The sequence below is a fragment of the Neophocaena asiaeorientalis genome, unplaced genomic scaffold (assembly GCF_003031525.2).
Source record: "Neophocaena asiaeorientalis asiaeorientalis breed wild unplaced genomic scaffold, Neophocaena_asiaeorientalis_V1.1 scaffold534, whole genome shotgun sequence".
Classification (NCBI taxonomy): domain Eukaryota; kingdom Metazoa; phylum Chordata; class Mammalia; order Artiodactyla; family Phocoenidae; genus Neophocaena; species Neophocaena asiaeorientalis.
This window is the reverse complement of record NW_020172826.1, coordinates 98,852-123,118: the sequence shown is the minus strand read 5'-3', so window position 1 is coordinate 123,118 and position 24,267 is coordinate 98,852. Positions and strand designations below refer to the sequence as shown.

Genomic DNA, 24,267 nt, shown 5'->3' with positions numbered 1-24,267 from the left:
ATGTACTATTTGCCACATTTTATGAACATTACTGTCCATGCTGTTTCTGGACTGGAGGAAAATGAGGAGGGTGTAGGGACAGCAATACGCAGTTTTGCCGCAGTCCGGGTGTGACATGGACGTGGTCTGCATTAGGAGAGTAGTGATGGGAATGTAGAAGGTAGAGCAGATCTGAAGCATAATGGACAGAACTTGCAAATCAATTGGATATGGGGATGGAGCCAAAGATGACTCCTACTTTTTTTGTTGACTTGAGCACTTGGGTGGATGGATGGTAGTGCCCTTATACCAGGACAAGGAATGCCAAGATAAGAACAGGTTTATGAAGGAAGATGATGAATTATATTTAAACATGATGACTTTGAGATCTGACACGTATAATTGGAGATGTCAAGTGGGGAGCTGATGATAGTGGTCTGGAACTCAGAAAAGAACCAGGAACTGCAGATATAAATTTGGGGAGAGTCAGCATGTAGATAAGAAAGCCACAGGAGACCTTGGCAAAGACAGCGGGGTAGGAAGACCCTGAGCTCACCTCCTCTCACGGGCATACCAAAATTACACATATTTAGAGAGCAACGTTTGATGAGAAAACCCAGAATCTACCAGAAAAGATCTTGTACAACTAAAGATATAAAGAAAGAAACAGCAATGAGATGGGTAGGAGGAGTGGAGTCACACACAGTACAGTCAAGACTCATACACCTAAGTGGGTGACCCACCGGTCCCGGGATCTCTGGGCCACGACCCCACACAGAAGCAGGCAGACACTGGCCCCAGGACCAGTGCAGCTCTGCAGCTTGACTTGTCAGGACACAGCCAATGCACCAACCCTGGAAACCCCCAGGCCCCGGCCATGCCCACCAGCTCTGGGACACCTTGCGCCTTTTAGCCAGCAGCCCCAGGATCCAGCCCCACCCGGCAGCGGACTGAAACCAGCTTTGGAACACCCAGGGCCCTGCAGCTAGAGACCCCGGTACCCAGCTCCACACACCAGTGATCCAGCACTAGTCCTGGGACCCCCCTGGGCCCTGGGGCCACCCACCAGCAGGCCAACACCAGGTCTGAGATACTTGGACTCCTCAGACACCTGAGGCTCCAGCCCCACTCACCCGTGGGCCAGCACCAGCTTTGGGAAACCCTAGAACCTGCAGCCAGCTGTGTCAGGAACTGGTCCTACCCACCGCCAACACTATATTTGGGAAGTCCAGCCCCACAACCACGCACTACAGACCTAGCTCTGCCCACCACAAGCTAGCCACCGAGGTTCCATAGCTAGCCGACTTGTGACCTGGCCCCACCAAACAGCAGCTGGCAGCCTCCACACAAGGCAGGGCCTGGCAACCAACTGGACAGGGGGCCAGCCACGCCTACCAAACTGCCCACAGTAGTCAGCCCACTACAAGAGACGGACCTATGTAGCCCAACATAGGGAGCATCCCTAGAGCATATAGCTCTGGTTACCAGAGGGGAGTGCGCTGCTGGGATGCATAGGACACCTCCTCCAAACAGCAGCTTCTCCAAGGTCTGGAAATGTAACCAACCTACCAGATACACAGAAGTAAAAATAGCAACTTGGAAAATGAGGTGACAATGTTCCAAATGAAGCAACAAGATAAAGCCCCAAAAGAAGAACTAAGTGAAATGGAGATAAGAAGTCTACCTGATAAAGAGTTCAAGATGATGACTGTAAAGATGGTCAAAGAGCTCAGGAGAAAAATGGATGAACAGAGTGAGAAATTAGGAGTTTTTAACAAAGAGTTAGAAAATATAAAGAAGAATGAGAGATAAAGAATAAAATAACTGAAATGAAAAATAAACTAGAAGGAATCAAGAGCAGATTAAATGATACAGAGGAATGTATCAGCGAGCTGGAAGATAGAGCTGTGGAAATCACTGAGGTTGAACAGAAAAAAGAATAAAAGGAAATGAGGACAGTTTAAGAGACTTCTGGCACAACATCAAGCATACTAACATTTACATTATAGGAGTCCCAGAAAGAGGAGAGAGAGAGAAAGGGACTGAGAACATATTTGAAGACATAATCACTGAATACTTACATAACCTGGGAAAGGAAGCAGACATCCAGGTCCAGGAAGCACAGAGAGTGCAAAACAGGATCAACCTAAGGAGGAACATACCAAGACACATTGTATTTAAGATGACAAAAATTGAATATTAAAAGCAACAAGGGAAAAGCAATAAATTACATACAAGGGAACTCCCATCAGGCTATCAGCCGACTTTTCAGCAGAAACTCTGCAGGCCAGAAGGGAATGGCACAACATATCTAAAGTGATGAAAGGGAAAAACATACAACCAAGAATAATCCACCAAGCAAGGCTTGCTTTCTGATTGGATGGAGAGATCACAAATTTTACAGATAAGTGGTGTGGGGGGGTTGATAAATTGGGATTGACATATATACACTAATATGTATTTAATGGATAACTAATAAGAACCTGCTGTATAAAAAAAAATAAAATTCTAAAATTCAAAAAAAAAGTTTTACAGATAAGCAAAAGATAAAGAGTTCAGCACCATCAAACCAGCTTTACAAGAAATGTTAAAGGGATTTCTCTAAGTGAAAAAGAAAAGGCTACAACTAGAAACGTGAAAATTACAAAAAAGAAAAACCTCATTGGTAAAGGCAAATATACAGAAAAGGTAGTAAATCAACCATGTGCAAAATTAGCAGGAAGGTTAAAAGGCAGAAGTAGTAAAACCATTCATATCTGTGATAAGCAGTTAAGGGATACACAAAACAAAAAGATGTAAAACATGATGTCAAAAACAGTAATGATGGGGGGAGGAGAGTAAAACTGGAGGGTTGTTATAGTGCATTTGAAATTAAGACATCAGCAACTTAAAATAATCATGTATATGTAAAGATTGCTATATATAAACCTCATGGTAACCATGAACCGAAAACCTAATATAGAGACATAAAAAATAAAGAGAAAGGAATTCAAACATAACACTAAAGCAAGTCAGCAAATCATGAAGAGAGCAAGAGAAAAAGAAACAGCGAAGAACTACAAAAACACCCAGAAAACAATTAACTAAATGAGATTAAATACAACCTGTCCGTAATTACTTTAAATGTAAATGACTAAATGTCCCAATCAAAAAACTTAGGGTGACTGACTTTCAGTCTAAGTGACAGTAAGTCACCCCAACTATGGAAACACTGGGCTGTGAAATCATGCCTGTTAGCTCAGACTGGAGTGTGTCCTATGAGCATCCCTCCTACTCCTTACAGAAGGCCAAGATGGTGCCCCAGAGCTGCTCCTCAAAGTGCACCCACCAGCTAAGTCTGAGCCTCTCACTTGTTGTGGCCTCTCCCGTTGCGGAGCACAGGCTCCGGACGCGCAGGCACAGCGGCCATGGCTCACGGGCCCAGCTGCTCCGCGGCACGTGGGATCTTCCCAGACCGGGGCACGAACCCATGTCCCCTGCATCGGCAGGCGGACTCTCAACCACTGCGCCACCAGGGAAGCCCTGAGTCTGAGTTTTGTCTCTCTAAATGTTAAAAAAAATAACATAAGGAGAAAAGGACATTCCCCACTAAATGTGAACACTTTGCATAAGCTTGATAGGGCAAGAGTGCCATCAACAACTATTTTAAAGTGAATCTTCTTTTCATCCACCTCTCGTTTTTTTCCTTAAATGAGGAAACACATTGGTCTAGCAAGGATAGTATCTGTGCCTTGAGGATAGCAATTATAGAATAGATCCATCTAAAATATCGTATTCTGCATTTTGTTGCTTTGTTTGTTTAGAGAGGGTAATACCAAACAGTCTTCAAAGAAAATGAGAGGAAGACCAAGTGCTTCAACAATCAAGAACATCTATGTTTTGAGATGGGTGTGTGGTGAAGCATGCTTTTGGGGTTTTCTGTATTTAGGAGATTCTGAGTTCTTGACTGTTGGCCAACATTCAAGCAAGTAAAAATCAGTGCGGTCTGTAAATTTTTCTAAGTTTACCCAGAAAAATGCTCTGTTCCTCCTGTGGCACATGCTTATGCTGCTGAAAGCTAAATCCTCAAAATAAAACCTAAGGAGGGGACTAAGAATTCATTAAAGTAACTCAGTGGTGTCTCTACTAATTCTTATCCTGTAGAAGAATTTTTGGTAGTGGATAAATAACATACCCTGGGCAGGTGAACTCAACCTGGTAGATAAAAGTTTGCTTTGGGGCTTCCCTGGTGGCACAGTGGTTGAGAGTCCGCCTGCCGATGCAGGGGACGCAGGTTCGTGCCTAAAAAAAAAAAAAAAAAAAGTTTGCTTTGGTCACAGTTGCTTATGAATATGGGTTTCAAAATAAACATAAAGGCTTAACTTAGAATTTCATTATGTTTTAGAATCATCACTGCCTTAATGTTCAAACATCTAATTAAGTTCTCCTAGTAAGGAGAAATGCACGTTTGTTTATGGCTTGTTGTGAATATATATGCAGTGATCTATGGCTTTAAAAAAATTCTGTGTTTCTGTGACAATGTTTGTTAATCCAGCCAATGGAGTTATTTACAGAAAAATGTAGCATGTAGTAGTTTTTCATGTACAAGTAAGAACTGTTTCCCCCCAAAACCTTAGTTACCTGAATTGTTCTAAGATTATTTGTAAAATCTGAAACTCAGTGATTAAAGAGAAGTGAGAATTCTAAAAAACAAACAAACAAAAAACTTAGGGTGACTGAATGGATAAAAAAAGCAAGACCTATCTATATGCTGCCTACAAGAGACTCACTTCAGATCTAAAGACACACAGAGACTGAAAGGGAAGGGATGGAAGAAGATGCAATATGCAAATGAAAATCAAAAGAAAGTCAGGGTAGCAATATTTATATCAAGACAAAATAGACTTTTATTTGTTTGTTTGTTTTTGCGGTACACAGGCCTCTCACTGTTGTGGCCTCTCCCATTGTGGAGCACAGGCTCAGGACGCGCAGGCTCAGTGGCCATGGCTCATGGGCCCAGCCGCTCCCCGGCATGTGGGATCTTCCCGGACCGGGGCACGAACCTGTGTCCCCTGCATCAGCAGGCGAACTCTCAACCACTGCACCACCAGAGAAGCCCCAAAATAGACTTTTAAATGAAGACTGTAACAAGAGACAAAGAAAGACATCACATAATGATCAAGGGATCAATCCAAGAAGAATATATAACAATTGTAAATATGTATGCACCCAAGTTAGGAGCACATAAATACATAAGGCAAATATTAACAGACATAAAGGGAGAAATCAATGGCAAAACAATAATAGGAGAGAAACTTAACACCCCACTTACATCAATGGACAGATCATCCAGACAGAAAAAAATCAATAAGGACACATAAAACAAATAGACATATATATATATATAAAACATTCCATCCCAAAGCAGCAGAATACACATTCTTTTCAAGTGCACATGGAACATTCTCCAGGGCAGATCACATACTAGACCACAAAACAAAAAAAAAACAAGCCTTGGTAAATTTAAGAAAATTTAAATTATACCAAACATTTTTTCCAACCACAATGTGATGAGACTAGAAATCAACTAAAAATAACCCAAAAAATGTAGATAACAAAAACACATGGAGGCTAAACAATATGCTACTAAACCACCAATGAATCACTGAAGGAATCAAACAAGAAATAAAAAAAATACCTAGAGGGCTTCCCTGGTGGCGCAGTGGTTGAGAGTCCACCTGCTGATGCACGGGACACGGGTTCGTGCCCGGTCCGGGGGGATCCCACATGCCGTGGAGCGGCTGGGCCCGTGAGCCGTGGCTGCTGAGCCTGCGTGTCCAGAGCCTGTGCTCCGCAACGGGAGAGGCCACAGCAGTGAGAGGCCCACGTACGGCAAAAAATATGAAAAAAAAATACCTAGAGACAAATGAAAATGAAAACACAATAATCCTAAATCTATGGAATGCAGCAAAAGCAGTTCTAATAGGGAAGTTTATAGTGATACAAGCCTACCTCAGGAAACAAGAAAAATCTCAAATAAATAACCTAACCCTACACATAAATTAATTAGAAAAAGAACAAACACAAAACAAAGTTAGTGGAAGGAAAGAAATCTTAGAGATCAGAGCAGAAATTAATGAAATAGAGACAAAGAAAAAAAAGAAAGAACGAAAAAGAAAGAAAGAAAGAAAGAAAAAGAAAGAAAGAAAAGATCAGTAAAACTAAGAGCTGGTTCTTTGAAAACATAAAACTGATAAACCTTTAGCTGGACTCATCAAGAAAAAAAGAGGGTCCAAATCAATAAAATCAGAAATGAAAAAGGAGAAATTACAATGAACACCACAGAAACACAAAGCATCATTACTATGAACAACTACATGCCAATAAAATGGACCACCTAGAAGAAACGGACAAATTCCTAGAAATGTACAATCTCCCAAGACTGAATCAGGAAGAAATAGACAATATGAACAGACCAATTACCAGTAATGAAACTGAATCAGTAATTTAAAAACTCCCAACAAAACAGTATGGAGTTTCCTTAAAAAACTAAAAATAGAACTACACTATGACCCAGCAGGCCCACTACTGGGCATATACCCAGAGAAATCCATAATTCAAAAAGACACATGCACTACAATGTTCATAGCATCCCCATTTATAAAAGCCAGGACATGGAAGCAACCTAAATGTCCATCAACAGAGGAATGAATAAAGAAGTTGTGGTACATATATACAATGGAATATTACTCAGCCATAAAAAGGAATGAAATTGGGTCATTTGTAGAGACGTGGATGGACCTAGAGAGTATCATACAGAGTGAAGTAAGTCAGAAAGAGAAAAACAAATATTGTATATTAATGCATATATGTGGAATCTAGTAAAATGGCATAGATGACCTTATTTGCCAAGCAGAAATAGAGACATGGACATAGAGAACAAATGTATGGATACCAAGGGGGAAAGGGGTGGGGTGGGAGGAATTGGGAGATTGGGATTGACACATATATGCTACTGATGCTATGTATTAAATAGACAACTGATGGGAACATACTGTATAGCACAGGGAACTCTACTTAATGCACTGTGGTGTCCTAAATGGGAGAGTAATCCAAAAGGGAGGGGATATATGTACATGTATGGCTGATTCATTGCAGTGCAGTAGAAGCTAACACAGCATTGTAAAGCAACTATACTCCAATTAAAAAACAACAAAAAACTCCCAAACAAAAGTCCAAGGCTAGATGGCTTCACAGGTGAATTCTCCCAAGCATTTACAGAAGAGTTAACCCTATTTTTCTCAAACTATTCCAAACAATTGTAGAACAATTGTAGAGGAAGGAATGCTTCCAAACTTATTCTACGAGACCAGCATCACCCTGATAACCAAAATCAAACAAAGATATCAAAAAAAAGAAAGAAAGAAAATTACAGGCCAATATCACTGATGAACACAGATGCAAAAATTCTCAACAAAATATTAGCAAACCAAATCCAACAATACATTAAAAGGCTAATACACCATGATCAAGTGGGATTTATCTCAGGAATGCAAGAATGGTTCAGTATCTGCAAATAAATCAATGTGATACACCACATTAATAAAGTTAAGAATAAAAATCATATGATCATCTCAGTAGATGCAGAAAAAATTTTTGAAAAAATTCTACATCGATTTATGATAAAAACTCTACACATACACACACACACATACTCTACACAAAGTGGTATATAGAGAACATAACTCAACATAATAAAGGCCATATATGATAAGCTGACAGTTAACATGATACTTAACAGTGAAAAGCTGAAAGCTTTTCCTCTAAGAACAAGAACAAGACAAGGATGCCCACTTTCACTATTTTTATTCAACATAGTATTAGAAGTCCTAGCCACAGCAACCAGACAAAAAAAAGAAATAGAAGGAATCCAAATTGAAAATATACACATTACTATATATAAAATAGATAACCAACAAGGATCTACTGTAGGGACTTCCCTGGTGGCACAGTGGTTAAGCGTCTGCCTGCCAGTGCAGGGGACATGGGTTCGAGCCCTGGTCTGGGAAGATCCCACATGCCGCGGAGCAACTAAGACCGTGTGCCACAACTACCGAGGCTGCGCTCTAGAGTCGCAAGCCACAGCTACTGAGCCCACGTGCTGCAACTACTGAAGCTCATGCCCCTAGAGCCCACGCTCCACAATAAGAGAAGCCACCACAATGAGAGCACGTGCACCACAACAAAGAGTAGCCCCTGCTCGCCACAAATAGAGAAAGCCCACGCACAGCGATGGAGACCCAATGTAGCCAAAAATAAATAAATAAATAAATAAAGGATCTACTGTATACACAGGGAACTATACTCATTATCTTGTAATAACCTATAATGAAAGAAAATCTAAAAAAGACTATATATATCAAACACACATATACACACACACACATATATGAATTGCTTTGCTGTACACCTGAAACTAGCACAACATTGTAAAATTGTAAATCAACTACACTTCAATAAAAACTAAGAAAAATAAAGGCATTATATTAAACCATTTGAATTAAGGACACTTGTTACACAGCAATAGCTAAGTGATACTATAATCAAAGCAAACAGCAATAAAGGAAATTGTAATTTTTTTTTTTGGCTCCATTGTGTCTTTGTTGCTGCGCATGGGCTTTCTCTAGTTGTGGCTAACGGGGGCTACTCTTCATTGCAGTGCATGGGCTTCTCATTGCGGTGGCTTCTCTTGTTGCAGAGCATGGGCTCTAGGCACACGGGCTTCAGTAGTTGCAGCACACGAGCTCAGTAGTTGTGGCTCATGGGCTCTAGAGTTGTGGCTCATAGGCTCAGTAGTTGTGGCACACAGGCTTAGTTGCTCCACTGCATGTGGGATCTTCCCAGACCAGGGGCCGAACCTGTGTCCCCTGCATTGGCAGGCAGATTCTCAACCACTGTACCACCAGGGAAGCCCAGGGTAACTGTAATTTTTTTCAAAAAAAAGGAATCAAAATTAGGAAGGAAGAAGTAAAACGGTCACTGCAGATGACATGATACTATACACAGAAAATCATCAAGATGCCACCAAAAATATACTAGAGCTCATCAATGAATTCAGTAAAATTTAGGATACAAAATTAATATGTAGAAATCAGTTGCATTTCTAAAACTAACAACTACAAGAAAGAGAAATTAAGGAAACAATCCCATTTACAATCTCATCAAAAAGAATAAAATACCTAGGAATAAATCTAACTGTACTTAGAAAACTTAAGATGGGACTTCCCTGGTGGTCCAGTGGTTAAGACTCCATGCTCCCAATGCAGGGGGCATGGGTTTGATCCCTGGCCAGGGAACTAAGATCCTGCATGCCATGCAGTGTGGCCAAAAAAAAAACCTGTAAGATACTGATGAAAGAAATTGAAGACAACACAAACAGATGGAAAGATACACTGTGTTCATGGATTAGAAAAAGTAATAATTGTTAAAATGACCATAGTAGCTATCCAAGGCAATCTACAGATTCATTGCAACCCCTTTCAAAATACCAATGGCATTTATCAGAGATCTAGAAAAAATAATTTTAAAATGTGTATGGAAGCACAAAAGATCCCGAATAGTCAAAACAATCTTGAGAAAGAAGAACAGAGCTGGAGGTATCATGCTCCCTGACTTCAGACTCTACTACAAAGCTACATCAATCAAAACAGTCTGGTACTGGGGCTTCCCTGGTGGTGCAGCGGTTAAGAATCTGCCTGCCAGTGCAGGGGACACGGGCTTGAGCCCTAGTCTGGGAAGATCCCACATGTCACAGAGCAACTAAGCCCGTGAGCCACAACTACTGAATTCTGCACTATTAGAGCCTGTGCTCTGCAACAAGAGAAGCCACTGCAATGAGAAGCCCGCACACCACAACAAAGAGTAGCTCCCACTTGCTGTAACTGAAGAAAGCCCGTGTGTAGCAGTGATTCAATGCAGCCAAAAATAAATAAATAAATTTTTAAAAAACAAAAAAAACACTATGGTACTGGCACAACAGACACATAGATCAATGGAACAGAGTACAGACCCCAGAAATAAACCCACGTCTTATGCTCAACTTATCTACGACAAAGGAGGCAAGAATATACAATGGAGGAAAGACAGTCTCTTCAATAAGTGGCGCTGGGAAAACTGGACAGCTACATGTAAAAGAATGAAATTAGAACATTTTCTCATACCATATACAAAAATAAACTCAAAATGGATTAAAGACCTAAATGTTAGACTGGAAAGCATAAAACTCAGAAAAAAACACAGGCAGAACAGTCTTTGTCATAAATTGTAGCAATATTTTTTTGGATCTGTCACCTAAGGCACATGAAACAAAAGAAAAAGTAAACAAATGGAACCTAATTAAACTTAAAAGCTTTTGCACAGCAAAAGAAACAATTGACAACAAAAAGACAACACACTGAAGGGTAGAAAATATTTGCAAGTGATCTGAACAATACGGGGTTGATGTTGAAAGTATCTAAGCAGCTCATAGTACTGAATATCAGAAATAGAAAAAACTGGGCAGAAGGTCTGAACAGACATTTTTCCAAAGAAGACATACCAATGCCCAACATGCACATGAAACAATTCTCAAAATCACTAATCATCAGAGAAATGCAAATTGAAACCACAATGAGATATCACCTCACACCTGTCAGAAGGGCTGTCATCAAAAAGACCACAAATAAAAAATGTTGGTGAGGATGTGGAGGAAAGGGACCCCTTGGACACAGTTGGTGGGAATGTGAGCTGGTGCAGCCACTGTGGAAAACAATATGGAGGCTCCTCAAAAAACTAAACATAGAACTACCATATGATCTAGCAATTCCACTCCTGGGCATATATCTGAAGAAAATTAAAACATTAATTTGAAAACATACACGCACCCCAATGTTTGTAGCAGCATTATTTACAGTTGCCAAGATATCGAAGCAACCTAAGTGTCCATCAACAGATGAATGGATAAAGAAGATGTGGTATATATATAAAATGGAATACTACTCAGCTATTAAAAGGAATGAACTTTTGTCATTTGCAACAACAGGGATGGACCTGGAGGGTACTGTGCTTAGTAAAATAAGTAAGATACAGAAAGACAAATACTGAATGTTATAATTTATATGTGGAAATGTGGAATCTAAAAATTTAAACAAAAGAATGAATACAACAAGACAGAAATAGTCTATATAGAGAACAAACTGTGTTTACCAGTGTGGAGAGGGAAAGGATAGGGGCAAGATAGGAGTAATGGATTAAGAGATACAAACTACTATGTACAAAATAAATAAGCAACAAGGATATATTTTACAGCACAGGGAATATAGCCAATATTTTATAATAACTATAAATGGAGTATAAGCTATAAAAATAGTGAATCACTGTGCTGTACACCTGAAACTAATATAATATTGTAAATCAATTATACCTCAATTAAAAAAAAAAAAAGCAAGCCATAGGACAAAATGAGATGGCCTGGAAAGAGAATACAGAGTGTCTAAGAGAGAGCCCAAAATATTAGGTTTGGTAAAGAAGAACACTGAAGATGATGCTGTAAATTCATAACTAGAGCAATAGGAAGAAGACCAAAAGAGTGCAGTATCCAGGATAACAAGGAAAAGACTTTTTGAGAAAGGTAGAATGGCCATCTATAATATATCGAATGCTCCTGAGAGCGCAGGTAAAATGAAGATGTAAAAGTCCATTGGATTTGGTAACATAGAGGTCTTTGTTAGCCTTAGCCAGAGGGAGTTTGGTTATGCTATGTTGAGTGGAATCCTCGTTGAGTGGGAGTGAAAAAAAGCTGGGTTCAGCAGCAGGCCAGTGAGCTGTCTTCCTGGAGGGCTGATCTATAAGGGGTGCTAAAGCAGTATCAGAATAAATTTGTAAAATAAACTTGGGTTGGTGGGAAATGAGGGCTAATGGTATAGGTTTTCTTTCTGAGGTGAGGAAAACTTTCTACAATGGACTGCTGATGGGAAGGAATCAGTAAGGGGGTTGAGGAAGGAGACAATGGGGCGGATAATCAATAGTCAAAGTTCAGAAGTCAAGAGGAGATGGTATTCAGAACAGATGGAAGGAATGTCCTGGGAGATGAGAAAGAACAGCTAGTCCAATACAACAAGAGGGAAAAAGGAAGAAAGAGAAGCATGGGAGTGACACAGTTATGTCTGTAGACTGCGTGTAGAATGTTGAACTCACCCCTTTGTGTTTTTTTTGTTTTTTGGGGTTTTTTTGCGGTACGCGGGCCTTTCACTGTTGTGGCCTCTCCGGTTGCGGAGCACAGGCTCTGGACGCGCAGGCTCAGCGGCCATAGCTCACGGGCCCAGCTGCTCCGCGGCATGTGGGATCTTCCCGGACCGGGGCACGAACCCGTGTCTCCTGCATTGGCAGGCAGACTCTCAACCACTGTGCCACCGGGGAAGCCCTGAACTCACCGCTTTGGATGCTTCCATTTTTCTGTGAGTCAGGAGGTGTGTATTAGTTTTCTATTGTTGCTGTAACAAATGCTTGCAAACTTACTAGCTTGAAATAACACAAGTGTATTAGCTCACAGTTGTGCTGGTCTGTTGGTTTCTCTGCTCCAAGTTTCAGCAGGTTCTGGCAGGCTTCCAAACTCCTCAGGTCATTAGCAGAATCTAGTTCTTTCCGCTTGCGGAACAAAGGTTTCCATTTCCCTGCTGGCTGTCAGCTGGGGGGTGTGTGGGGGGGTCACCTTTGGCAGCAGAGGCATCTGTCCCAGAGCTAGCCACAGCATGTTGAATCCTTCTCACAACTGGAAACTTTCTTACTTCTCTGCCACATCTCTTTGCCTCCGCTGGAGAAAGTTCTCTGTTTTTAAGGAGCATGTGATTAAATTGGGCCCACCTGGATAATTCAGGATACTTTTTCTATTGTAAGACCCATAATCTTAATTACATCTGCAAAGTCCCTTTTGCCATGTAATGTAACATATTCACAGGTTCTAGGGATTAGGGCATGGACATCTTTGGGAGGCCCATTCTGCTGAGCGCAAAGTGACATCATCAACTGAGAATAGGAAGTGGAAGACGTGGGAGGTTTTAGAGAGAATGGGAAAAGTTTGAAGTAACCACACTGGAGAGTAAGAACATGAACTGACTAGAGAAACTCTGTAAATGTGACAGATGGCACGGTTGGGGCCATGGTGATACCAAGAGTGGCTTTCTCTGGCAGCACTCAGGCACTTGGGCATGGCGCAGAGAATGGGAGTAGTGATGGAATAGACAGGCAAAGGGTCTCTATTCTGTTCCATTGGTCTATGTGTCTGTCGTGCCAGTGCCGTACAGTTTTTTTGTTTTTAATAAATTTATTTATTTTTCATTTTTGGCTGCATTGGATCTTCACTGCTGCACGCGGGTTTTCTTCAGTTGCAGCAAGCGGGAGTTACTCTGTTGCAGTGCACTGGCTTCTCATTGCAGTGGCTTCTCTTGTTGCGGAGCACGGGCTCTTATAGCGCAGGCTTCAGTAGTTGTGGCTCACGGGCTCTAGAGTACAGTCTCAGTAGTTGTGGCGCACGGGCTTAGTTGCTCCGCGGCATGTGGGATCTTCCCGGACCAGGGCTCCAACCCGTGTCCCCTGCATTGGCAGGCGGATTCTTAACCACTGAGCCACCAGTGAAGTCCCTCCTTCCATTTTAATATTGAGACCTGTCATATCGACGGCTCCAGGTGGTCTTTATGGGGTCAGCATCCAAGGGATCGAGAGAATAGTACCAAAGGTGCATAAGTCGGGGGAATCTGCCTGGTTGAAATACAGTACTTGAATCAGAAGTAAAGGCTGGTCTAACCTCTGGGGTCTGTGTATATGCCTGACTGGCTAACTTTGAGTTTGCTTTGTTTTTACTCTTTGACCCTCACTTCTACCATAAAGGGGTAAGTGTTGGGACCACATGAGAAATGGCAGATACATTTCTGAGAGTCTCCTGGAGGGTAGTGGGAACAGGTGCCTTGGAAAATTCAGCAACAGCAAAAAGGAGGCCTGCATGATAATGACTTGATTCCCACAGAGGTTAGTCTGGAGCAGCACTGCCCAAACTAGCCAGTTTGCTAAATACCATCATCACGTGGGGCCCACCCATGACTCAATGAACCTTCAGGGGACGGATTCCTGACACCATGTTAAGTACGTGCCTGAGGTGATTCTTTTTTTTTTTGCCACGCCACGCGGGCTTAGCTCCCTCCTGACCAGGGATCTCCCCTGTGGTTGCTTTTTTTTTTTTTTTTTTTTGGCGGTATGCGGGCCTCTCACTGTTGTGGCCTCTCCCGTTGCGGAGCACAGGCTCCGGACGATGCGCAGGCCCAGCGGCCATGGCTCACGGGCCCAGCCGCTCCGCGGCATGTGGGATCTTCCCGGACCGGGGCACAAACCCGTGTCCCCTGCATTGGCAGGCGGACTCTCAATCACTGCGCCACCAGGGAAGCCCTGAGGTGATTCTTACGCTGAGGAAAAACTTGGAAAATTTTAGCTTAAGGCAATGATTCTCTACCTTTTTCCTATACAGTTGAGCAAATTTCCCTATATAGTTGTGTAATTTGCTCAATAATAATTATTATTATTTCTAATAATAAGAAATATTAGCCATAATTTTCAATCAGGGACCATGCCCTCCTGGACGGGGCTATCAGAATTACACGACTGTCTGGGATTGGGTAAGAAGGAGGAACGAAGGGAGCATAGTGTGGATTTAAGTCGCTTTAAACAGATTCCCCAGAGAAACTGAGGCTCCTTCTCACTAGGGAGGGTCATCCTCTACCACCCTACTTCCAACCTCCTTCTCTGTTTGACAGTCACTGGTCTGGACTCTAGCCAAGAGGAAGAGAATTCACTAATGAGCTTAATAGTTATATTCTGATGTTTAGAGTGTTCTATGACATAATTCTGGTCAGGCTGCCTCTAGAAAGCCAGTCACCTTGCTATTCTAGCAAAGTTGAGTTTTAAGCTTACCAAACTAAAGACTGGACTTCACAGACTGGTGTCCAAAATGACCCCCTGTAGAACACATCTGGACAGCTTGCTAGCCTCCCAGGCCTCACTCTCTTTCTTCACTGGCTGGATCTCCAGCTGTATCCCTGGTTATATTCCAATTAGAATGTGCATACACACATGCATCTTCCTCCATACAGCTTATTAGGGCACTGTATATGATTTTTTTTTTACTGTGATTTTTTAAAATTAATCACACTTTAATATTAATATTGTTAATAGTGATAACAATAAGGCCATTATCTACATAACTCTTTTACAGTTTACAAACTGTTTACATAAGGGCACTGTACATGATGATATCACCTTACTCCAATTTGACCTTAAAAGGGATGGGACAGAAATATAGATCAATGGAACAGGATAGAAAGCCCAGAGATAAACCCACGCACATATGGTCACCTTATCTTTGATAAAGGAGGCAAGAATATACAGTGGAGAAAAGACAGCCTCTTCAATAAGTGGTGCTGGGAAAACTGGACAGGTACATGTAAAAGTATGAGATAGAACACTCCCTAACACCATACACAAAAATAAGCTCAAAATGGATTAAAGACCTAAATGTAAGGCCAGAAACTATCAAACTCTTAGAGGAAAACATAGGCAGGACACTCTATGGCATAAATCACAGCAAGATCCTTTTTGACCCACCTCCTAGAGAAATGGAAATAAAAATAAACAAATGGGACCTAATGAAACTTCAAAGCTTTTGCACAGCAAAGGAAACCATAAACAAGACCAAAAGACAACCCTCAGAATGGGAGAAAATATTTGCAAATGAAGCAACTGACAAAGGATTAATCTTCAAAATATACAAGCAGCTCATGCAGCTCAATATCAAAAGAACAAAAACCCAATCCAAAAATGGGCAGACCTAAATAGACATTTCTCCAAAGAAGATATACAGATTGCCAACAAACACATGAAAGAATGCTCAACATCATTAATCATTAGAGAAATGCAAATCAAAACTACAATGAGATACCATCTCACACCCATCAGAATGGCCATCATCAAAAAATCTACAAACAATAAATGCTGGAGAGGGTGTGGAGAAAAGGGAACCCTCTTGCACTGTTGGTGGGAATGTAAATTGATACAGCCACTATGGAGAACAGTATGGAGGTTCCTTAAAAAACTAAAAATAGAACTACCATATGACCCAGCAATCCCACTACTGGGCATATACCCTGAGAAAACCATAATTCAAAAAGAGTCATGTACCACAATGTTCATTGCAGCTCTATTTACAATAGCCAGGACATGGAAGCAACCTAAGTGTCCATCAACAGATGAATGGATAAAGAAGATGTGGCACATATATACAATGGAATATTACTCAGCCGTAAAAAGAAACAAAATTGAGTTATTTGTAGTGAGGTGGATGGACCTAGAGTCTGTCATACAGAGTGAAGTAAGTCAGAAAGAGAAAAACAAATACCATATGCTAACACATGTTAACAAAGTCATGAAGAACCTAGGAGTAAGATGGGAATCGAGACGCAGACCTACTAGAAAATGGACTTGAGGATGTGCGGAGGGGGAAAGGGTAGGCTGTGACAAAGTGAGAGAGTGGCATGGACATATATACACTACCAAAGGTAGAATAGATAGCTAGTGGGAAGCAGCTGCATAGCACAGGGAGATCAGCTGGGTGCTTTGTGGCCACCTAGAGGGGTGGGACAGGGAGGGTGGGAGCGAGGGTGACGCAAGAGGGAAGAGATATGGGAACACGTGTATATGTATAACTGATTCACTTTGTTATAAAGCAGAAACCAACACACCATTGTAAAGCAATTATACTCCAATAAAGATGTTTTAAAAAGAAAAGGGATGGGACTTGAATTGCAAATTAAAACAGACTTTTTACCCCTCTAATTTAAAATGTGAAGGAGGATGATATTGCTGAAGGACATGGTAACTTTAGGCAGCCCTGACTTTTCAGCTGTTAGCTCAAACCAAAATGTCGAACGAGAAAGGTACAAAGTCTGCCTGTTTATTCAAGCCTTTTCTGTAATGAAGGGAGGGTAATAATTGCATCGTGTTGTGCTTTCTATATGAAAGTATTCAGTCAATGACCTCAGACATGTAATAAATACTATATCAATCATCTTTACAACTTTCTAGTAGTTAAATCTTGTCAGGGATAGAGAGACATAGAAGATGAGAAATAATAGACGAAAATCTTTGACTTCCCAGTTTCTTCAACCCTTCTAATCTTAGGTGTGTTTTCAGACAGTGGCCATTAGAGTGTATATCATATAGGCAATCTATAAATTTAACATGAAATAACATCTTGCTTTTATACTAATGCTGTTATTGAAAAACTTCCAGAGTACTTTCATGTCATTAACTCATTTATTATATCTTTACAACATTCTCTTAAATTTTGGTGACTCCTTAGTCTGCATTCAGTATTTAATATCAAATGCTCTAAGATTCAGAAGAAAGTAATTGCCTATAATAGTCTTAAAAAACCACTTTCTGTTTTCTTTTGTGCTTTTAAAACCCATTGTTTTCCATCTAATTTCTTGACATTACGTCACCCCTACCCACCCAACCTGGCATTCTTCACTTTCTGTTGCCCTTGCCCTTTTGTAGCTAGGTCTCATAAATTAATTGTGTCCTTCTTTTAATCCTCTCTTCCTCTGGTCTGGTTTCCTTCATTATACAGTTGACACTTGAACAATTCGAGGGTTACGGGTGACCACCCTCCACACAGTTAAAAATCTGAGTACAATTGATAGTTGGCCCTTCATTTCCTTGGTTCCTCTTGCAGATTAAACCAGCTGTAGATCATGTAGTACTGTAGATCATGTAGTACTGTAGTATTTACTCTGGAAAATACTGAGTTTTATAAGGGAGACAAAAGTAGAGCCTATATTCCTGGTTTCAAAATGTTCTCAATACCGTTGGGAAAATAAGATAAACACATCAGAATTACATTGATGAAAATGTGATCCTATTTCACCTGGAAGTAACTTAAAACTTAATGTACTTATTTCACATTTGTTTTCAAAGTTTTTCAACCCAACTCATGGATGACATGCCATGCTGTTTAGAACCCACTTTAATTGTGTCTACTAGTGCCAACAGCTTCTGGGTTCCCCCGGTCCCTCCATCACTAGGATAATACCCCTTGAAACATGTTAGGGAATTAAAGTAGTAGATATCTAAATAAATGAAAAAGTTAAGAGGAAAACATAGAGTAACAATAGTAATTATATTCACTGAAATGCTGAACCATTGGCATACAGCTATACATGTCCTCATACAGTTAGGGTCTTGTCAGGGAAAAGATGATATACCCAAAGGGTTTAACTACAAAGAGTTTAATGAAGGGACTAGTTATAAAGGGTGTAGTCAGAGAGGCCAGTACAAAGACAAAATAAGACGATGAAGTGCCCAGGGACATTGGGAAGTCATTACTAACTCTAGGCCTGAAGGGGCAAGAAAGGGAAAGATGTTTCCAGCAGCAGATAAGAGCCAGCTCTGTGTAAAGGGGCAGCCTGACGGGAGCTATGGCCTTAGGGGGAGGAGTGTAACCAGGCAGAACTGTTACAAGAGGGGAAAGAGTGAGAACAATGACCCTGACTTCCCTCTCCTCCTGCCCTCAGATTTCCTCCTGGTGACTGACCCTAACCCAAAGCTGAAGGGTAAGAAAACCCAGACCATACCGTTGGTAAAGGTTTAGTGTCCAGGGGTACAGAACAGAGCTGAGATGGGTGAGAAGGGATCTGGAAGGGCAAATAGAGAATAACCAGCACAAATCCCTACAGAGTTTTAGGAGTCTCCGCAGGTAGGTTTATGGTAAGGGATTTCCAAGGCAGTGAACTCCAGCAAACTCAGCCTGGTTGGCAATAGGCATAATAGGGCAAATTGAAGAGACCAATGACCTTAGAATTTAACGTAACGAGTCAGTCTCCCAAACCCCCTCCCACCACACACCAACTACGTACTATATAGTTTAAATGTAGCCAAGTTGTTAACATTTTACCCCTATTATTTTGGTGGGAAAATGCTCTTTTGTCAGGCCAAACTTTACCATTAGAGTAAGGGCCAACTGGGAGAAAATGAAGCCAACATGAAGGTAAGGTAAGCAGTGACGCAGGGATGCTGTGGACAATCCCAAATTAAACCACACACACAACAAACACCATCCTAAGGTTTGTAATGCAAAGACTCCCTAAATGGCCTCTCCTCAGAAATATGCAGATAGTCTATGGTCAGGATCTTAATGAATTCCAATTAATTTGTGAAAGCATTCTAGGGGTACAGTAATACACAAAATGTTCTTGAGTGTCACAATTTACCAATTGCTTAGTCAGTTGAGACTCTGGGGCCCCTGGGACTTCCCTACTGGTCCAGTGGTTAAGACTCCATGCTTCCACTGCAGGGGGCACGGGTTTGATCCCTGGTTGGGGAAGTAAGATCCCTCAAACTGCAGGAGGCAGCCCAAAAAAAAAAAGACTCTGGGGCCCTTTGCCTGGGGCAAACGACCTTCTCTGGCCACGTAATCTGACCATGGACTCCCAGGCGTTGCATGGACTCCCAGGCGTTGCCTGTTGATTCTCCTATACAACTGGGCTTTGATTAAGGAGACAGTGAAAGGAAAGTAGCCTGCTCTTCTCATCTCCACCTACTTCCTGGCCTCCAATTCCACATTATCTTGACCAAATCGTGGTCATTTTAAATAGAATCTCCATGTTCAATAAACTGTGCTATAGAACGGATGAGAACAGAGAAGCGGACATTGCATTTGTCAGTTAGGTCACTGGTGTCCTTTGCCAGACCAGTTTCAGTGGAAGACAGCCAGGTCTTAGTTGCGGCATGTGTGATCTTTGTTGTGGCATGCATGTGGGATCTAGTTCCCTGACCAGGGATCAAACCTGGGCCCCCTGCATTGGGAGCACGGAGTCTTACCTGGACCATCAGGAAGGTCCCTCTAAGTAGGTTTAATAGGCAGATGCTTGAGGACATTTGTAACAAGTAGAGAAGGGTCTGGCTGTAGAGAGAAATTACAGATACAAGGGGGAGAAAAGGAAGGCACTGTTACGGTGGGAAGGAAGAATGCTAAAGGATTTCACCACTCTGGCTACTATTTTCTTTGTTAAAAAGAGGTTGAGTTATCTGCTGAGAGTGAGAGAGACAGGATCTTGATATGGGGTTTTAAGAGAGAAATAAAGATTTGAAATGTTTGCTATCAAAAATGAGAAAGGAAGCTGCCAAAAGATAAGTAAAATTTTGCCAGTGTTGAGAGCCAGACTGAGAACGGAGCTCATAAGCGTGTAGTGAAGCTAATCAGCGGTTATATGTTTCACACAGCTGGGACAGGACACCTGGGGGCTTGAGAAAAGACAGTGTTAGACGGTTTTGTTTAGGACCATGACCTGGAAGAGCCAGAATAGTAGAAAAGATAAGCTAGCAAGAGAATTGAGGCAGCTGGTAATCAGAGGAGGGGCAGAATTGGAACTTGTTAAAATAAGAGTTCTGCCTTGTTTGTCTTGTTCATTGCTGTATCTCCCACCTGGAGCAATGGCTAGTAACTGTGGATTATAATCACCTGGAGAGCTTTAGAAAGTCCTTATGCCTAGACTGCACCTTGAACCAATTGAATTGGACTCTCTAGGTGAGTTCCAGGCATGGTATTGTTTTAAAGGTCTCTGAATGATTCCAGTCTACAGCCAAGGCTGACAATAACTGGTCTAGAACAATGTCTGGCATAAAGTAGAAACCTAATAAATTCAGTTCAGTGAATGGAATTCAGGTCAGATTACAGAGGCTCTAAAACTAGGAAGGGGGACTTCCCTGGTGGTGCAGTGGTTACGAATCCGCCTGCCAATGCAGGGGACACGGGTTCGAGCCCTGGTCTGGGAAGATCCCACATGCCACGGAGCAACTAAGTCCGTGCGCCACAACTACTGAGCCTACGCTCTAGAGCCCACAAGCCACAACTACTGAAGCCTGTGCGCCTTGAGCCCATGCTCCGCAACAAGAGAAGCCACCGCAATGAGAAGCCCGTACACTGCAAGCAATGAAGAGTAGCCCCCGCTCACCGCAACTAGAGAAAGCCCGCACGCAGCAACAAAGACACAACACAGCCAAAAATAAATAAATAAATAAAAATAAAACTAGGAAGGGCTGAGGTTGGGAAAAGGGATAAAGACTGAAGTCTCCATGAACTTGAAGTGTAGGTTTGAGGCCATTGTTTTCAGAGAGGGATTTATAAGTTTATTATTTTGGAGTAGGCACAGTTCAAGTGGTATGGTTTCACCTATTTCTGGCGAAGGGATTTTGCATAAGTACCAGGGGGTGAAGCTTGCTACAGCATGGCAGTTAAAGATCTGAAGTTATGGTGTTGGATGGTTTGTGAAGTTAAAATTTAAAGTTGCGCAGGGCATGGCCAGAGGGAAGCAGGGGAGGAAGACTTGAGGTTCATGGCTCTCAGGCTGGATGTTGATTTCAGTTGAACTGGTTCTGACTTGCACTTCCCCCTATTATCTTCATGATCGTAAATTCATGTTTTTCAGCACATTTTCCAGGCCTTCTGAGTCTGAGATCACCTTTGCTTCCCTGGGACTGGGTCCACCTTACGCTAAGACACACACACTAGTCTTACTGTAAATTAGTTCATACCTTTTCCTGCTTTCAAGAGAGTATCAGGTGAAGACATTGAAGTTTAGGAAAGCAAAGAGTGGTGAAATGTGGAAAACGCCGTCTCAATTCACCACCCTTACAATTTTGCTTGAGGCTATTCCAGTCAGGACTGCTACTGAGCAAAGATGACAACAGAAACAAAAACAAACCATAAAGCTAACCTCCTACCCAAATCCCATAATGGTTTTGGAGAAGCACAGTGAGGCCAATGACCTCTCAAATGGCATTTCTTCTTCAATTGATTAGATATTTACTGCTCACTTATCACAACCCACAACCTCTATATGGGATTACATTGAACTCTGACCGTAGATAAGGTGCATTAGGTGATTAGAGTGGGTTAGGCTCCCATAATTACCCTCCCCAATGCCCAACACCCAAGTCATTTCCAAGGAATTATTTATAAATAGTTGGATACAGTACAGTCAGGTGGTGAAGAAGTTTGTAAATCATTATTTTATTATGTGAAGTAGTTGCACTTCTCCTCCAGGTGAGGTAAATATTAACTTTCTAGCCGGAAAACTGAAGTCCTAATCATCTTGGCGACACTGTGGTCATATGACATACCTGGGGGCAGCTCCAGATGGCAGCACGTAAAACAAATGATAGGGGGCCTCAAGCAATATTTGATTAAGAATTGTTCTCTCTGTGGGAGGAAATCAACACTCAAACCAGCTAAGCTGGCGAGCTCTCCTCCAGTGCCTGCTGCTCGGGCAGGATGTTTGGGGAAGTTTCAGGAGGACAGTAACACCCCTCACTGCAGTAGGTGAGAAACAGTCACAGTGGGATCTACATAGGAAAGAAGACTGAAGACATGAAGTGCCCACCAAAGCAGCAGGATTGAGGAAGGACACCAGGTCTCTCCATCCCATTGTCACTACCCTGTCCCAGTTCACCACCTTCCAGCCCTCACTTAGAACCTAGAAACTGCAGCAGCTTCCCAAAGGGCGTCCTGCCTCCTGACGCCCTCCATTCCATTCCCTAGTCTGCAGCCATCAGGCTCTTTCTAAAATGCCATTCTGGTTTTATGTGGGCCTATTTGAGCCCATTACCTGGCTTCTCATTTCTCCCATTTCTCAGGATAAGGTCAACTTTGAGTATAGCTGAAAAGCTCTATTAATGACTCGATTTCTGCCTGCCACTCCCGGTTTCCATTCTTTACTACATTAAACTTCTAGTTTGTTTAAACCAGTGAAGCTCTCTGGCTTCCTCTTCTGGGAACTCTCTTCCTCTTTTAATTCTGGCGAACTCCTCCTTATTTTTTAGGAACCCCTTTCGATATCCTAGTGGGCGCTCCTATAGCATTCTAAACTTCTATTATAAGTTATTGCATCTCTTAGGCTGTTTAATGATCTGCCCGTCTTGCTGTACAGTATTAGCTCATGGTGAGTGTTTAATATTCACCACACCCTATTAAACATTTTCCTTGGCATATCTCATGTGATTCCTGTAAGAATCCTGTGAGGGAAACACTTGATGACAAATAATTAAACCGAGGCTCATGTTAAGTTATTTGCTTAAGTCCTACAGCTAGAAGGTTCCATAGGGCAAGATGGCGTTGCTCTTGCCTATCATTTGATCCCTGGCAACAAATGTATGCCTAGCCCTTAGTCGTAGCTAGCACTTACATTGCACTTAGAATGTGCTGGGCATATCTCAATCTTATGTCAATAGGATGGGGAAACTGAGATAAAGGTTAAGTGACCTGCCCATGGTCACACAGCGAGGAAGTAGCCAGGCTGTGATTTAAACCTAAGCATCTGGCTTCAGAACTTCTGCACGCTTAACCATTAGACTGTCCTCCCTTTGCATGAGCAGAAATGCTTCCAGTTACAGAAATGTTAAGGAAAGAGGTGAGACAGTCAATAAAGCAAAGCAAATCGAGACTACTTTTTTTTTTTTGGCCACACCACGTGGCTCACGGGATTATAGTTCCCTAACCAGGGATTGAACCTGGGTTCCCCTGCAGTGGAAGCGCAGAGTCCTAACCACTGGACCACCAGGGAATTCCCCAAGACCATCTTTAATTAGGCAATTTGTTAGTCCTTCAGACAGCCTCCCATGAAGTCTTCACATTACCCACAACAGAAAAATAGATGCATAGTTTTCTCACCAAATGAAAACACGTCTGGAAGAAAAAACCATTTTCTATATTGCAGTGTCTCAGCTTCACTGAGCAGTAATCAGTGATTTAAAAAACATTCAACTAAAATTTCCTTTTTAACACTGCAATATATACTCAAATGACATTCTCTAGAGAAAATGGGGAGGGAAATCCAGTCGGATTATGGTGAAAAATTGAAGTCAGTCTGCTGTCTTGGAAGAGCACTGCTGTTGTCTGAGAAAAAGAGAAGAATGAAAAAATCCTTGCAGTTCCTAACAAGGCAAAAAAAAGTTTCATTTGGCCTTGTCAAGTACAAATAGGACTTGGGTGGCAGAGAGAAAAAAGCCAAGAAATGCTTTTGTAGTTGTATTTTCCTCCCTTCCCCAAATGGAAAATTTTATTGCTGTTTCTTCTGATTTCTGAATTGTTTTGATGGTTTCTGTGACACTGACTTGTTTTAAAAAATCATCTCAGCAAGTTTTTCCTTTTGATAAAACAGAAAAAATTTGAAT

General features: G+C 41.8%; 1 protein-coding gene across 1 annotated transcript in view; it reads left to right on the top strand.

Annotated features, from left to right (window-relative positions):
- Positions 1 to 19,078: 19,078 nt before the first annotated feature.
- LOC112397692 (protein preY, mitochondrial-like) overlaps positions 19,079 to 24,267 on the top strand; it is a gene marked incomplete at its 3' end in the record, with an annotated part of 37,478 nt that continues 32,289 nt past the window's right edge. Inside the window, exon 1 of the mRNA XM_024741964.1 lies at positions 19,079 to 19,084. Coding sequence (XP_024597732.1) covers positions 19,079 to 19,084 — 6 coding nt within the window. The remainder of the gene's footprint in view (positions 19,085 to 24,267) is intronic.